This window comes from Colletotrichum truncatum (assembly GCF_014235925.2).
Source record: "Colletotrichum truncatum strain CMES1059 chromosome Unknown Contig_0009, whole genome shotgun sequence".
Lineage (NCBI taxonomy): Eukaryota > Fungi > Ascomycota > Sordariomycetes > Glomerellales > Glomerellaceae > Colletotrichum > Colletotrichum truncatum.
This window is the reverse complement of record NW_027222406.1, coordinates 1,991,231-2,007,101: the sequence shown is the minus strand read 5'-3', so window position 1 is coordinate 2,007,101 and position 15,871 is coordinate 1,991,231. Positions and strand designations below refer to the sequence as shown.

The 15,871-nt window shown below is 47.7% G+C and overlaps 5 protein-coding genes across 5 annotated transcripts; 2 read left to right on the top strand and 3 right to left on the bottom strand.

Annotated features, from left to right (window-relative positions):
• Window positions 1-256: 256 nt before the first annotated feature.
• CTRU02_213062 (uncharacterized protein) lies at window positions 257-2,148 on the top strand (the record flags this gene model as incomplete). Its single annotated transcript, XM_036721627.1, has 3 exons — window positions 257-464; window positions 517-705; window positions 791-2,148. 3 exons carry the CDS (start codon window positions 257-259, stop codon window positions 2,146-2,148), a joined length of 1,755 nt encoding a protein of 584 aa, XP_036586797.1.
• An 833-nt stretch (window positions 2,149-2,981) lies between these two features.
• Window positions 2,982-5,013, bottom strand: CTRU02_213063 (het and ankyrin domain protein; the record flags this gene model as incomplete). The annotated part of the gene is made up of 2 exons (XM_036721628.1): window positions 2,982-3,175; window positions 3,315-5,013. The coding sequence occupies 2 exons, from the start codon at window positions 5,011-5,013 to the stop codon at window positions 2,982-2,984; spliced, it is 1,893 nt and encodes a 630-aa protein (XP_036586796.1).
• A 1,799-nt stretch (window positions 5,014-6,812) lies between these two features.
• Window positions 6,813-7,582, bottom strand: CTRU02_213061 (methyltransferase domain-containing protein; the record flags this gene model as incomplete). The annotated part of the gene is made up of 2 exons (XM_036721626.2): window positions 6,813-6,852; window positions 6,912-7,582. 2 exons carry the CDS (start codon window positions 7,580-7,582, stop codon window positions 6,813-6,815), a joined length of 711 nt encoding a protein of 236 aa, XP_036586795.2.
• A 2,928-nt stretch (window positions 7,583-10,510) lies between these two features.
• CTRU02_213060 (uncharacterized protein) lies at window positions 10,511-11,964 on the top strand (the record flags this gene model as incomplete). The annotated part of the gene is made up of 6 exons (XM_036721625.1): window positions 10,511-10,770; window positions 10,834-10,856; window positions 10,918-10,937; window positions 10,995-11,339; window positions 11,397-11,437; window positions 11,487-11,964. 6 exons carry the CDS (start codon window positions 10,511-10,513, stop codon window positions 11,962-11,964), a joined length of 1,167 nt encoding a protein of 388 aa, XP_036586794.1.
• A 718-nt stretch (window positions 11,965-12,682) lies between these two features.
• Window positions 12,683-13,980, bottom strand: CTRU02_213059 (glycosyltransferase family 25 protein; the record flags this gene model as incomplete). The annotated part of the gene is made up of 3 exons (XM_036721624.1): window positions 12,683-13,475; window positions 13,534-13,748; window positions 13,810-13,980. The coding sequence occupies 3 exons, from the start codon at window positions 13,978-13,980 to the stop codon at window positions 12,683-12,685; spliced, it is 1,179 nt and encodes a 392-aa protein (XP_036586793.1).
• Between the last annotated feature and the right edge of the window lie 1,891 nt (window positions 13,981-15,871).

The following is a 15,871-nucleotide window of genomic DNA, read 5'->3' as shown; positions in this document are numbered from 1 at the left end:
GTGTGGAGATAACAAAAGTGAGGCGCAGCGTTATAAGCCCCCCCCTCCCTCCTTTTCCAGGAGGGTGTGATTGCAGGGATGGGACACAACATTGATGCACTTTCCCTTGAACTTCTTGTATTTTCCAGTTGTCTGCTTGATTCCATCATCTATCATCGATTTGCAGCCGCAAGCCTTATCATACAGAAGGGCAGACTTATTCAAGCGTTCCGCCGAGTGAGATCTCCTATGAGCGATACGGAACCTACAAGCGGAGATGATGAATCTCGGGTCGTCACTGATGTTGAGTCGTCGATCTCACAAACGACTGGGTGAAGATCAAATTCGATCTGGAATTTGCGACCTGATCGGTCGTCCAGCAGCGATATCAAAGGAATGGGCACTTCGTTTCTTCCCTTCGCTGTTGTATCGGTCTTCCCGGTCATCCCAAAGAAACTCAGGCGGGATCCATGGTGAATTCATAGGTACGGCAGCACACATGACGCATCATTAGCAGCATGCTGATATGAACAGCAGATGCAATTGACCGTAATTCAAGCAATGTGACTGAATTGAACCGAGGGAAGAAATACATTGGGCATCGGGGTATTCACGATCAGGAAAGCACATTGAAGACAAGTGATGCTCCAGTAGAGAAAGCAACAGGTCAAGACGAGGACTCCAAGAAACTCCTAGCGGTCTACTCCGTCAACCAGAACAATCTTTGTTAGTAACTTTGCCTTTTCTTGAAGCTACAACTCCCGTATTGTCGAAGTTGATACAACCTGTCACTAATCTTTAAGCACCTCAGCAGTAGTCGAGACTCCTATCAAGCTTTGCTCCAACCCTACTGTCGAACGGATGAATCCTGCTCTAGATCCTAAAGATGAAGAATACCAGCTACGGGCAAATTTTGGCAGTCAAGAAGATTTCAAAGGCCATCAAGCATATACAGTCAATGTGGGAAATCAGCGGAAGCAGTCGAGGTCAAACACTTCGCCAACTATGACTGGATCAAAGCCTAGTTCTAGAGTTGAAAAAAGGGGAAGGCGTAAAGACACCAACGACCAGAAGAATGATGGAACTAGCTCATCCCGTAAAAGAAACCGCCCACCTCAGTTTCCAGAGCATGATTCAGAATCAAACCAGAGGTTTGCCTGTCCTTTCTTCTTGCAAGATCGTGCCAAGCATCTCAACTGCTTGCACTTTCAACTGAAAAGAGTGAAGGATGTTAAGCAACACATCTTCCGGAAACACCGCTTTCACTGTTCAAACTGTTACGAGATCTTCCCAGATGGACAGGAGCTCGATGACCATCGAAAAGTAATCACATGCCAAGCCAACACCTGGCCACGCGACGAAGCTATCGGAAGTAGTATATCAAATCAGCAAAAGGATCAGCTAGGCGTAAGGGCATCTTCTAGTCTCACCGAGAAAGATCAATGGTTCAGCGTATGGAAGATTATCTTCCCGCACTTGGAACAGCCTCCTTCTCCTTACCTGAAAAGTGAAGTTGAAGAGGGCATTCTAATGGTTCGTGATCTTCTGGCTAGACATGGATCGTTGGCATTATCATTATCGAGCCTCAACCACACAGTCAGCTTCGAAGAAATGTCGTCAAATACCATGCCGGAGCCACGCAACATGGCGGCAAATTTGATAGATGATAATGCCGCTGGATCAACAATCGGAACCTTGGACCTGGTTCTCGCATCACTTTCTGAAGTGACTGTTGGGAACTCAGAGTGTGCTCCTTCAAGTTCCCACATCTCAGATGCAGAGGTTTCGTCCCCACAGAACTGGGATTTGGCAACAGCCCGGGTTGAACCCTCCATAAACCAAGACAACAATGTGGGAATCATTGATCAAAACGCACCGTGGTGTGAGCTCCTGGCCGATAGCACTGTTCAGAATGAAAGGAGTGAACCCGACTATTTTGGGACTGTAGAGTCGCTGTATCAGCCATCGATTCAACTCGGTGACATAAACATACAACAACATCTGACAGAAGCTGTGGGCACGCAGTGGGATGGATATGTTGGAATCGATGCAATGTTTACAACTCCCAGCCAACAGGAACAAGGAATTTCCTCATGGGAAGACTACCTAGTCGGACCGCATGATTTGAGTTTTGCAGACGACCAAGCAACCGAACGAAATCTACTTTAACATCCTAAATTATTTAGAGCAATTTTATTGGTATTCTATATTATGAGAAATGGAACACGCTTGGTTATTGATTCCTTGAACTGAGGCGGCTAGATGTAAGAAACATTATTTATTTCATAGAAGTGCTCATTTCGGTATATTACTCAACGATTATCTGTTTTGAAACACAAACAAAGCTTTCTTATATTAAACTCACACAATCAAGTGCCCATAATGGAGAGAAATGAATGACTATACAACTTTGGAGTTGACCCTGCCCGTTTGCCCAGCGGGCGGAGGGTTGACAGTACATATTGCATTTGTGTGCCACACGTGCCATTCTATCTTAAGACATAATACGAAAGTAAAGGAGTGTAAGATTTAAGACAACATAGGAGAGGTAAGAACACCATGTACAAATGAAACCGTGCGGGTAGGCAACAGCCTTCTATAGGAACGTTCGACAAAGCCGAGCCGAAGTATCCATAACATATTTAATCAGTGCCGCGCTTGAAACACCAAAGATGATGTTTGACTGTCGGCCTGGGCCCACATTGTATGGGTGGACAACGTATCGGTAGAAGAACGTATATCAGACCCGTGCACAGATCCTCTTACCACAGCCTTGACGGTCTGGGAGAAAACATCTGATGAAAACTTCTTTACATCTTGCGGGTCAAGCAAGAAACTAGGCGAATGCAGATTTCGTATGCGTTCGCCTAGCAGTTTTTGGCCGCGTTGGTGCCAGAATGTCCTGAAGTCAGACATTTCACGCGCTCGCTGGTCTCTGAGATAGGGGTCCTTTGGGGGCGAGATACCAGGGAAGAGGATGTCCCACACTGCAAACCACTCCATCACGTCATTATTAGTGCCTTGAGTTTGGGAAATTGATCGATGCTGGTCCTCTGAGATGCCTTCATATGGCATGCAGTCTTGATATTCACAAGATCGTTGAATGATATGCTCATCTTTTTCACTTGAATATCGAAACTGCGTCTTGCAGATTGGACAGTAATATGGAAGGCGATGGTGGTGCCAAAGATGGTCCCTGACATCTGCCATGTCGTTCAAGTCATTGCTTGCGATGCAATCGACATGCATCTTAGGACAGCGTTTATAGAACGGACAGGCAAAGCCGAGGTGCTGGGCAGAACTCTTATTCCTCATCTGCCTTTTTGTGAACTGACGTTTGGTGACCTTGGATCTCTTGATCCGTTGTTTGCGCAAACGGCCAGCAGCCACTTGTGAATCTGCAAAGTGGTCTAGGAGGAGATTGGAAAGACGTTCCTTGATATTATCGTGATTGTTCAATACATCCATCTCCCAGTTACCCCGAGTGGCCGGAGGACAATGCTGTTGCTCTTCCAAGTCACTGTCGCCTTGCTGGCAGTCATGAGGCGTAAAGTCTGATTCAGTGTTAGACGGCGATGTAACCGTGGTTACATTAGACATGACTGAATTCGGTCTGGGCCAGCCAATGTCGGTTTGCTGTGATACCTGCATTGAAGAACACTCCCCATCTGATTCGTCTGATGCAGCCTGAGACTCTTCACAGGAAGGTTCATGGACCTTAATCCACCCTGGCTCGCCCCGGTGCCACTGTTGGGCGATGTCAGGGTTTGAGCCGGTTGGTGTGATGTCTGACGGCGTTCCTTGCTCTGCTGCAGTTCTTCTGTTGGGCGTGGACGGTGGCTCGAAGGAACAGACAGATGAGGCGGAGTTGCAGGATGCCGCACTGATACCACCTCCCTTGTATGCTGCAAAATAGATTTCGTGAGAGTTGGTATCAGCATCGTCAACGCGCCCTCGAAACACCATCACCTGCATGGCAGTGGTTTTCTCGGTTGCAGCCAACGTCTGGATCTCGCTAGCCATAATACGCGCGAAAGTGCCGTCATTACTTCGTCGAAACAATATTCCAAGACGCTTGGAATCATCGTTGCTGTCAGTCTGACTTCCGAGGTCGAGAAGCAAGCCATCTTGTTGGTTTAAGAATTGCCCAGAAACGAGAACACCTTTGCTAGCCAATACAACAAAGCCTTTGAAGTCGAATGGAAGATGAGTGACGTCTTGTTGAGCAAATGCCAAGAATTCCCGAGGAGAGTTTGCAAAGATGCCTCTGTACTCTTCCTCCTCACTGCTCGTCCAGGCGAAGAGAGAGGCGTCGTTGCTATGCTTGAGAATCTCTTCTTGTAAACGCCGGAACGCTCTCCTTGATCCCTCACCAAAGACAATTGGTATGTAGACATCAAAGAGTCCCAAAAGAGAGTATGCAACATCTTCAGGACTAGATGACTTTCTCAATGCGGCCCATGACATCTTTCGCGCTACTGAAGTCTGCTGCAATGTGCGCTGGCGGCTTAGGATCTCTTCGTCTATACCAGTGATGCCGGAGATGAGGGAAGGAAGATGCTGGGACGACCTTTCACCTCTTAAGTGCCATTTCGAATCGTAGAACTGTATCTTTGCTGGGAGAATCAGCTCCTGTAGAGTCCATGCTCGAGTCCAAAATCGGCACTGCGCCCAGGTGTCTTTGCAGGGGACGGAAGTTCCGCATGGGAGATCAACTAGGAATGCAAAGCAAATGGCAGCTTTCTGAAAGTATTTGGGAAGCGAGTTGATGGCTTTCGAAATGTCTGCGCTTGAGGACTTGTCGATGCATACGCTGTCTATCCAGACAAATTCCAAGCTATGGCCCTGCGTCAGGTTGCAAACCCTCAAGATGATCTCATGTCGAATGGAGTCATGTTCCTGCCCTACAGAGTCATAAAATGACCATTCATCATCATGTGGCGATGACCAAGTATGAGAGAAAATGGCGTACTGCACTGGAGGCGGATAGGCGAAGGTGTATAGCTGTTGTGTGCGAGCGTGCAGTAGCCTCATTTTCTAATGACTTGGGTTCTTGAAGATTTGAATTGATTTGATTAATATAATAGGGGTACCCCTGAACGCCAGGGAAACCGAAACCTAGTAAAAGGGACCTTTGAGGTGACGAGAGGGTGAGCAGGATGCAGGACTCGTTAAATAACAATAGACTTGGGAGTGGGAGAGCGAGCCTGAATTTGTCGCGCACAAATGTGCGCGCCTCGCTGAGCAAATCAGGCTGGGTAGAATTACTACGCGCCGTAAAAGTAAGGTAAGTGTAAGCCACAAATAGCTCAGCTCGGATTCTTTAGGCTCTGAGGGGTAATGTGATCTGCTGCATGAAATCATGTGCGGCATCACCTTGTGAAATTACTAGATGAGCTTGTGAATATATAGTGATGTCTGCAGCCAGGAACAATGGAAATGTATCATAAATATCGGATTCATGGGGTTGCTCAATTGCGCACAGGTCAATATGTGGTAAGTCACCGAGTCCGAATGACTGTTGTGAGCTGACCGATGACTGAGCCGCAGGCTCAAGGCAGACACCTTGCCTAAGGCAATGGGCAAATAACATTAAGGTGCAGCAAGTTTCCTAAAGACAGTGTGATCTTTTTTTAAAAACTGCATATGTATCCGTGTTGGCCAGTGAATTTGCATTCGTCGCTCAAGGTTGACGTTACCCTGGCTGTTAAGTGTGACTCCAAGACAAAATGGCCTCAAGCAAACCTCCTGGCCAAAAATAAATCATCTCTTTAAAGTCCAGAGCCATACGAAGCTAGAATCATTCGCAACAGGAGCAATCTCGGAATTTATATTAATGATTTTGTCTAATGGCGGCTGGCTGCTGACTCTCGGTGTTATTAACTTCCATAGAGCATGTGTCTTACTCTATTCGAGGTATTGTCGCCTTTAAGAGAGCAGACCCGAAACGTATTAATAAACTGAAGGGGCTTAGTTCTTGTTCATATTTCATGCATAAAAAGAGCAAAAGCTGACGAGCACGATGCAAGTAAGTCCCCTAACGTATGATATAGAAGCGCTTAGACCCTGGCGAATGTCTGTGTCACGTTCTACACTGCAATGATCAAACCATGTTTACTTCCAAAGCACTTGTATCTCCAAGGCGAGCTTTTAAACAATTCTTTGACACGCAAGAAAAACTAGGTGTTTAATCCAACTGGGCATACGCCCCGGCTTGTCTTCCTGAAAATGTATAACATGGTTCCTGTAGTGGCTGCCTGACGAAGCAGACAAAGGGCCCCCCCTAGGAGTGCGCCTAACATTTTGCTGAGGCCATTGCGGCCACGATAGAAACGTTACTATCATTCTTGGTGTGCCCTAAGCGAGAAGATTGAAAAACTCGTACCCATGACCTAGCAGTTGGCGTGGCGAACAGGCTCCGGTACCACGAAGCCAACAAAGGCAGGCAAGTCTCCCGCTTCTGACAGCTCCTTTACAAAATGCTTGTAAGTGTTTGGGATTTGAAAGCCACTGATGCGTAGTTTTGCTGACAGAAAACACTGAGCTTGGTCTAGATTGAACTCAGTGCGACAAATACTAGTGTCATCATGAATGTAAATGGACACAGAAGAAGGCCGAGTTTGTTGTCTTGGACTACTTAGCAGTTTCACTGATCTGATTAGTCTGGCTTATAAGTATTCTCTCGCTATAGCGACGCTCTTTGTTGTGGCTATGCTTAAAAATTGATAATGTTCCACTGTAGCAACAGGAATGCCAACAAGCCCAAGGCATCCTCAAGGTATATATACATTAAGTAGTGTTTACCAATGCAAAATATTACAATTCTCATTTCTTTACCCAGATTCTCCCGGTTTTCGAGCATAAACTAGATGCCTAATGATGGCATTATCAGCAAATAAACTTTCGGGATGGGTGGTGTCAGCGCGGCCTACAATGTGATATATGGTGCAAGTTTCCGAAGTCTCAACGCTCTGCGCATTTCTTCGATGAAACATAAAATTTCGGAGTCCTCCCAACCCATGACCCTTTTCAGAAGAAACACGGAAAATCCTTCGAGGGACTCGTCGAGATAGTGTAAATTGCAAGCGCCAACTTCCTTCATTTTAGGGTCCTTGGGCCAATTTCCTATGGGGACCGGCCACTTGTGTTCAGTAATGTCAACGAATCCGGCTGATGCAAGAGCGTCAGCTATGCCATGGTCTCGTGTTTGTGACCCTGGTTTCCCCATTCGTTGTAATGCGTCAAGCATGACTGCAACCCATCTTCTGTAGACGTGATTTTCGTCAAGTTCCTGTCCCTTACTCTCCAATGTCTGAGAACGAGTTTCGATGTCAAATTCCTTAATTTCAAAGTACCCACCGGGTTTAAGATGTTTAAAGACCTGTTCATATAGATGGTGCCAATCGGACACGCAGCCTTCGAGATGTCGCGCATGGATAAAGTCGAAGCTGTCTGACGGCCAACCCCATGGTCTGTCGATGTCGTCTATTTGAAATTTGCAATTCGGTGGTAGCCAGGACGGTTGGATCGGTGATATGTCTACTCCCGTCACTTGAGCTGAAGGATATTCATCTGCAAAGTCTCTGTGTCGTGTCAGTTCCATTTGGGCATTGTGTATTGGGTTTCCATTGGCTTTTTGTGTTGAGTCAAAAAAACAACACTCGTCTGACTCACATCGCCCATATTCCAGTGCCCGTCCCAAGATCAAGAACTTTCTGTTCCTCAATGAATCCTGATCCTGATTTGAGTTTATTTTTATGTTGGGATACTCACCTGCGGATGATCACCTATTGGGGCCAAGAACAACCTGTCATCCAAAAAAAGGGTTTGCCAATAATGGCTTTTTAGTTTCAAGTTGCATTGTCAGCCCATGAGCTTTTTGTTCGTAGCCCAAGACTAGGCCTTGCACAAGAACTCACTTTATCTCCATGGCCTCGTTTTGTTTATCATCATTTGGTCCCCAGTAATCGACTTTTTGGGTATATGTACGGCCATGTATGCGACGATATTGGGTAATACTATCGGTTAAAGAGACCGTTGAAGGTCCCGCAGCGCTACGTGAAACGAGGCCTTAGCTTCTGGTACCCACAACCTTCTTAGCACCTTACCTCTCAGTTTCCGTAAAATAGTCGCTGTCGCCGGTGCCGTCTAAGTCAGGGTCCTACCATAGGACCGAGTTAATCGCCGGTCACATCTTAGGGCTGCCAGCGGGTGGGGAGTGGTACACATGAGAACTCACAGGGACTATCGGCTGTGTGGCGGGTTCCGCAGTGCCCGCGACTGGTGAGCCAATGGCTGCCGCATTGGGGCGCGTAGCCATGTCGATCCGACGTCAACTATGGCCAGAGGGGAGCATATGGCATGCAAGAGGTAGAAGAAGCTTATTCAACGGCTGCTACGTATGTGGTCGGTGAGGGTGAAAGCACGGATAAAGAGCCCCAGAGTGGGAGGAACGGCGAGAAAGACAAGATCGGATTCTACGGGCTTCAAGTTTGTGTGCGGCTTAGCTATTGGCTCTTGGCCCTGGGTTCCGCAAACTGACAAGGGGGGGACAGCCAACATGCCACCCCAGACCAATGAATGCGTCCATGCCTCCAGTCTAGCCCGCATCTTCTACTTTCTTTTGGTAGCCAAGAAAACCCGACCTCGTCGGTAACATACGACAGACAGTTAACAACCGTTGCGGACTATTTCCACGCAGGCGGAGGCCGCTGTTATTCTGGTTTCGGCATACTCCACAATGTCATGGTCGGATTATCCAATTTCCAATTACCCAGCTTACCGTTATCGGACACAGCCGCCCATCTATCCATAGATGATTAGAATAACTTCTCGAGCAAAAGACAAACGAGGTTTGGCGACTATTTTACCACCATCGAACCGCATTTGCATGTCACCTATGCCACAACCCTGTATACGTCGTTGGGAAGGACGCGACATGTCGACCATCTATTCCAAGTCGACACCACACATCCAAGTTTTAGATCTTGGTATTCAGCAATGGGTTACATTTCTTCACCAAAGACGGCAATGATGATCATACGCCCTATTGTACATTGCGGATGAACTCCGTGAAGTGTTGTTTTCTGCTCCTCACTTGGCATGAACCCCAAACGTCATCAGAACCAGATCATCCGAGTCATGAAAGGGATGATCCTTTGGAGCTCATGTTCAGAGCATTGGAAAGTCTCAGTGAACTCGACATTGCCGACGCCCAAGACCATTAAACAAGTAGGACTAAGGAAGACCGTTTGGTCGGCATTCTCCCCACAAACCGTTGAAGTGTGGCCACGGTGCCCCTGCGATTTCGTGTTATCCAAAGGTCGCTGATGCCGCGGAGACAGTTTGAACGAACCCCTTTGTAGTCCATCCCCTCACCCCAATGACGACAATTACAAGCTCTGACTCGCATTTGCACGCTAAAACTTTTTACACCCTCGTGCTGATCTCGATTGCAGTGACGCACGTTCCTGCAAGCAGGAAGCTTATTTCCCAGATCCAGTCCAGATTCTCCTTCTTACAGAAACTTGTCGTCCCGCCATCTGTGTTGTCGGGCCGGAAATCGTGAGGATGCATGTGCATGGTACGGACGCAAAGCGGACAGTTCACCGCCCTACCTAGGGCTTAGGCTTAGACAAACCGCTTGTCATTATTTCATTCCTTTCTGGAACAGTAAGGTCCGTCTCCTGGTAGCATCTAAAGCTATGGCCGGCAGAGGTGTGAGCGCTAGTAGCAAGACAGTCGCTGGCCCGTTATACGCGGTCTCTGTGCCCGCGGTCGTTCTAACGGCGCCATTACAAATTTCAAGACCGTGCTTTGTTCACAAAGTAGCTCTTTGTCTCCACCAGTTGAGAGCCTGGCAACCTGGCACGAGCGACCGGAGATCATCGTTGCAACCCTCTCACTTGGAACATCGTGGCGAACCCCAATGTATCTCAAAACTAAGGGAGACTCCTCTTGACGGTCACCATCCGGCAAGACGGAAAGCTTGTTGCTCTAAGACGATCATAGTATCTGAGCAAGCATGTTCTGCCGTTCAACCCTTGACAGCCGCCTCAAACAGGTCGAGTCTGAACACCGGCTATGGGCAACTTGACGCCTGCAGGGTCTAAGGTTATTTCAGTCTGGATCCAGTGCCGACATTCCCCAGTCCGGCATAGAGGGGGAACTGGCTGCGCGTGTGTGTGGAAGATGGGTCACTGCGTCAGCGTTGCACCCGCCACACCAACCTTTCAAATAAACTCCCCCAAGCTGCCACCAGAGGCCTTAGCTTACTTTTTCAGCTCAAGCATACCTATCCAACATCTTGCTAGCGCTCCCCTGAGGCTCCGAGAAGCGGCGGTCAGTGAGTTCCAGGCCTTCAAATGGACTGCTGTTCCCGAAATTTCGTGTGTTGTGTAAACGTTCTCGGCCCATCGTCTTCTTTCGCCCCCCCTCTTCAAGCCTGCGATCCGGTTGGGGATGGATGTGGACTAACCCTCCACCGTATGCCCTTCGCGATTCCCCCGATGAGCATCGACATTAATTCAATATGGCCGGAACACTAGTTCCTCCGTGGTATGAGGAGCATCCTCCTTCTGTCAACGACATGAACATCGCGAGTATGTTTTGGGGTTTCACCCTCGGAGTCGGACTTTGGAGCGGAGTGAAGGGATATCGACAGACTATGGCAAGCTGGAGGAGGATACATCGAATCAATGCCTATGTGTGGTTCATATGGGCGGAATGGCTTGCCAGCATGGTTATCGGCATAGTTTCCTGGTGCTATTTGACGGGAAAGCTTGAGACAAGGTACGCAATACCCGCCGCAAACGTCACCGGAAGGATAGGTTATCTGACTTGATGCTGTTGTAGCTTCGAATACTTCTTTTTCCTTCGTATGTATCACCTCACATCACTGACCATAAACCCATTATATTAACAACTTGGCTCTCTCAGTCGTTCTTTGGACAATCCAGGTAAGCAATCAATTGACGAGTGCAGTCCTAGTTGGAAACTTTCTCACACGACTTCAGGTTCAATGTCTAATGCAAATCATCATCAACCGAATCGCAATTTTGATGCCGATCCCGTCTCACGCCACCCGACTCAAATGGGGGGTTTTCATCATCCTCCTCGCCGTCAACATCAGTGTTTTTTGTATATGGATTCCTGCTCGGCTGCAGATTAGCCACACCTACGTTCACATTAATGAGATATGGGATCGAATTGAGAAGGGTATTTTCTTGATCGTTGACGCAAGCCTCAACCTAACCTTCATCTACCTCGTCAAGTCACGGTTGATAGCCAGCGGCTTGACCAAGTACACGAGACTTTTCAGATTCAATCTGTGTATGATTGCTGTGTCCATGTCACTTGATGTAAGTTCCCAGCAAGGAAGACCATCGGACCCAAGCATGCTGATGCAAAGTTTTCAGGTCATACTCATTGCACTCATGTCACTACCAAACACCCTAATGTTAGTATACCAAGTGATACAAATCTTGTTGCGACGGCTGACGGTCTAGTTACGCTCAATTCCATCCGCTCGCATACCTCCTAAAACTACATATCGAAATGGGCATGGCAGACCTAATTGCCAAAGTCGTGCGGGAGTCCCATTCAATGAACGCGCATTTGGAATCACGAAGGAATAGCAACGATGTCGCGCCCAACTCGAACCAAAACAAATCGTTATCCAGGTCAACAGGGTCGAAATCACGGAGATTCTCACTGCCGTACCTAGGTGGTCGATTGGCATCATCACCTCTCGACTCGCCTTCAAAGACCATCTCAGGAGGGGAGGAACCCCGTAGTAGCCAACATGAGAATACAGCGCCAGAGCGAGCTGTACCAAATGAAGTTTTCAATCGGCCTTGGCTGCTATCTCGCCGTTCAACAGCACCCATCGGTCTTTCCCGTCTGGAAACGACTCCCCAATCAGATACTAGCCAACCAGGCTCCGGGAGCACTGTTGTAGATCATGAAGCGGCGGACTATGTTTAACGATGGATTTGGATGATTATGATCCTTAGGAGTTCACGGCGCAGGAAAAGTTCAAGAGCTGAACAAAGGGATCTTGCTTTAGCGAATGTGTAAAATAGGTTTGTAAATTAGTTGGTTTATCTTCAAGCCGTGAAACAGACGGCTAAAATTTTGGCGGATACATATTGAATTCGAAACAGTGACTGAACTTACCTCATCGTGGCTACCTTTAGACCTTCAGAGAGCTCTTTTGCATTGTCACGTCGGAAAGAATGGAGCCCTGGGTGTTGCCCAGCCCAGCTCGACAATCATGGTCCGCTAAACCGGCAAACTGAACAACTCCACAAAGAGTGGATCAGGGCGTTGTGGCAGAGTGGTCTAATGCGCAAGACTAGAAATCTTGTTCCTTCGGGAGCGTCTGTTCGAATCAGGCCAACGTCGATTCTTTTTGCCCGTTCTAAAGATGAGGCGTTACAAAGTTCGTTTTGACCAAGTTGTAAGATACAATTGTTTCCGCCAGAGTTTTTCTTTTCACGTTTGTTTATTTTGCAGTGCTCAAGTGACATTTTGAGTCTTTGTTCAAGTTTTGATAGTCTCGTTTTGTTTCGCCTTGCCTTTGTCTTCTCTTCTATTTCGCTCCGATCATACTGATGCCGTGTGTTTACAAGTTAGAAAGCGTAACGTAGCCGAAGGTTATGCGCTGCGAATGGGCGATGGGATAGTGACAAGAAACGCTTTATTAATTATCAGGATATTGGTCAACAAAATCGGTCCTTCCCTCCAATAACGCATCCGCATTTAATCGTACACTCCACCTAACCATGTCAGTCATGCTCTTTTCCCTGATGCCGTCCCCGTGGTTCCCAATGTCGCTCATCGAACTAAGAGGACCTGCCGCACGGTGGTGATGGAATAGTGCTGGCTGTGTTGTCAGACAGTTGTGAGGCTTCCGCCCCTTGGCGCCTTCACAGAAGAACCTAAGAAGAATGTCGACGGCGTCACTGACATCTTTCAAGGCGACTTCGTGCAGTAGTTTCCTCGCGCCCTTCTGGCTCACTGCATATCCTAGCGTGCATACACCTTCCTGGGCATGATGAACGGCTCGAGTATGCTCCGGATACGTCTCTTTCAGCGTGAAAGGGATGTTGAGAGTCCACAGGTTCTTCTTCGGAGCAACAGTAACGTCGTTTTTGTGAATGATGCGAGCCTTTGGCACAGTCTTGCTGTCCTCGAAGGGAAAGTGCATACCACAATGCCCAATCCAAAGGAGATCCCAGTCGTCACCGTATGGGGAAGATCTTGGCGGAATCGTGGCGGGAAGGTTCTCGAATGAGATATCTGGCAGTCTTCCTGGTGTGTTTTCAGAGGGCATCGGATACGTGGGATCGGCGTAAGAGGACGGTGCGTCTACCAAGGGCTGGGTAAGTGCTTGGGCTGAGAGAGCGAAGTCATGAAGTTGCTTTCTGATCCTGATATCCCAGTCGGCATCATCTTCAAGAATCAGAGCAGAAGACAGATTTCGGCGAACAATTCTTTAGGACAGGATATCAGCGTAAACCGTTCATTTTGGTGAAGATAGGCGCAACTTACTCGCCCAAAGCATCCATATGCCCGCGCCAGCAACCGATGGCTCCGTTATTCAGACGTTCATGCTCGCTTGTCTTTGGGATAGCTTTGTCCACTACCTTCTCACCAGGAACCCCGTCGACGAACTCAATCTGCATGTCGCTGAGAGCAGCTTGAAGAAGGACACCATCACGGCGGTCTGTTCGTGAAGGAAGACCAACGACAAAGATCTTCTCAAACTAAGGTACGGTTCAAGCGTTAATCAACAAAGTCCGAGTAACCAAGTTTAGGGAGACTCACGCCAAGTGTACTGTTGTTGATATCTTGCATCACACTCGCCAATGCCGAACTCCGTCGTTGCACAAGCTGGCCTTGAAATGGGTTATGTAGGAATAGCATGACAATCATGAGGAAAGCCCCAATAACGCACATGTCCTTCCTGGACATCGGTCTGATGGCCAAGATATTCATCTTTGCTCCCATCTTTCTCGACATCGAATCGAGGTGGGAAAGAAAAGCCAACCACAATCGAAAAAAAAAAAATCCAAATTTTAAAAATGCGACCCCCTCGCGAGCCGCGAACGCCGGGAGGCCCCTCTTAAGTGAGATAAAATGACCTAGGTGCTATCTCGCTGCATAGTGTGGGCAATTAATCAAATCTTAACCGGCGGGATGGCCATGGGTATACGGGGCAGACAAGCGAAAGCTTAGACCCAAATACATTAAGCGGCTGCTCACTGGATAGGCTTTTCCCCTTCAGAAGTCAATTACTGCATAACTTTCCTGTGTCAGGCTTCGAATCCCAAAGCAGGTAGCCTTCAAGGCAAGTACTCTTTGACCTGAACTCAAGCGTTCAGGCATTAAGACGGGAAGAAAAAGGGGGGAGGGGGTTGTTTGCTCAAGAAAGCTGTATTTGCGAATACGCCTGAAGCGGTTAGAGCTGTCGCTTGGCTTTACGAGTTCCCAGGTTGATTTACCTACCGCAGAGGGTGTAGAGAAAATTCTCTTGATTGGGTTGTGTCTGAACCTTGACCAAGTCTGCGACCAGGCTCATCTCACGGCACTGGTTAAATTTCAGCTGGCAACTCAACGATACGATTGCTTCTCTAGTTTTTTTTCCCAACACCCTTAAAATATCCCTAGTAGCCCATTCATCACTGAATACCTTAAAGCCTAGTTTAAAATTTTAACCCTATGAAAGAGCCTCACCGCGCAGAGCTTAATTAGCAGTACATCTAATGCTTTTGTCTTTTGTTTTATTCTTCTACTTGATGGATGTCTGCATTGACCCCTGGCCGTCTCACATTATACCAAATTACCAACAACATTATCTTGACCTCGAATTGGCTGAAGCACAACAGGGCCTTGTTGTTTGCTACTGCAACATGATACGAAGATGTGGGCCTCGAACCAGACTGTCGGGTTCAACTCAACAAGGGTCGCTGTCACGCCAGGTATATTAAGTCTTGAGCAACGCCATACTCCTATTTACTTGGTTGGCTGGCAAAAGATTCCACCATGAATTTTCTGACCGTGGTGCTTTTGTCTATCACCTCACTTGTATCCGGCCAATTCTTCAGCCCATCTACGAATGGAGAAGTCTGGAAAATTGGAGAAACAAAGAAGATTCAGTACAACGCTGCCCATGTCAATTACTCCATCGTTGTGTCACAGCTCTATGAGGGGAAGTATCCGGTATGGGGTTTAACCATCTTCGGTAAGTGATTTACGTTTTAGGTTGTTACCGTTTGAGTCCCATCATTTTTACTCACTCAACCCAGAGACCACGAGTGGTCCGCAAACAGAGTTTGACTGGAAGGTTCAGACCTATAGTACACGTTTGGCCGACTCGGGTATCCTGTTGTTCGGGCTCTATCATGACAATAGAGTAGAGTTAAAGCCAGCACCAGAATTTATCTCTCTGCCCTTTCATGTCGTCGATGAGTCGTCGACGACTGAGGAAACCCGACCTATCATACTACAACTGCGATAGGGTTGGCGACCACACGACAAGACCAACCTCAGCCTCCAGGCGATATTATAATTGGTGGCAAAGTCGGTATCGGGTTTGGAGTTGGACTTGTTGGTATTACCTGCATAGTCTGCGTCGTCCTGTGGCGCAGATACCTCAAGAGAAAGCAAAGATCTACCAGCAACGACGCCCCAGCTATACTCAAGCCAGAACTTCAGGGAGACACACTGGCATCGAAAACCTCGGGTAATACAGAGAACCAAGGCGTAGGAAATTCGGTGACTCTTCCTCTTCTAGAAAGGGACGTTCATTGTGTGAATACAAGACCAGTTGAGATGGGATGATGGGCTGGTGAATAGGTCAAGCATCTGGGTTGGACTCCAACATTCT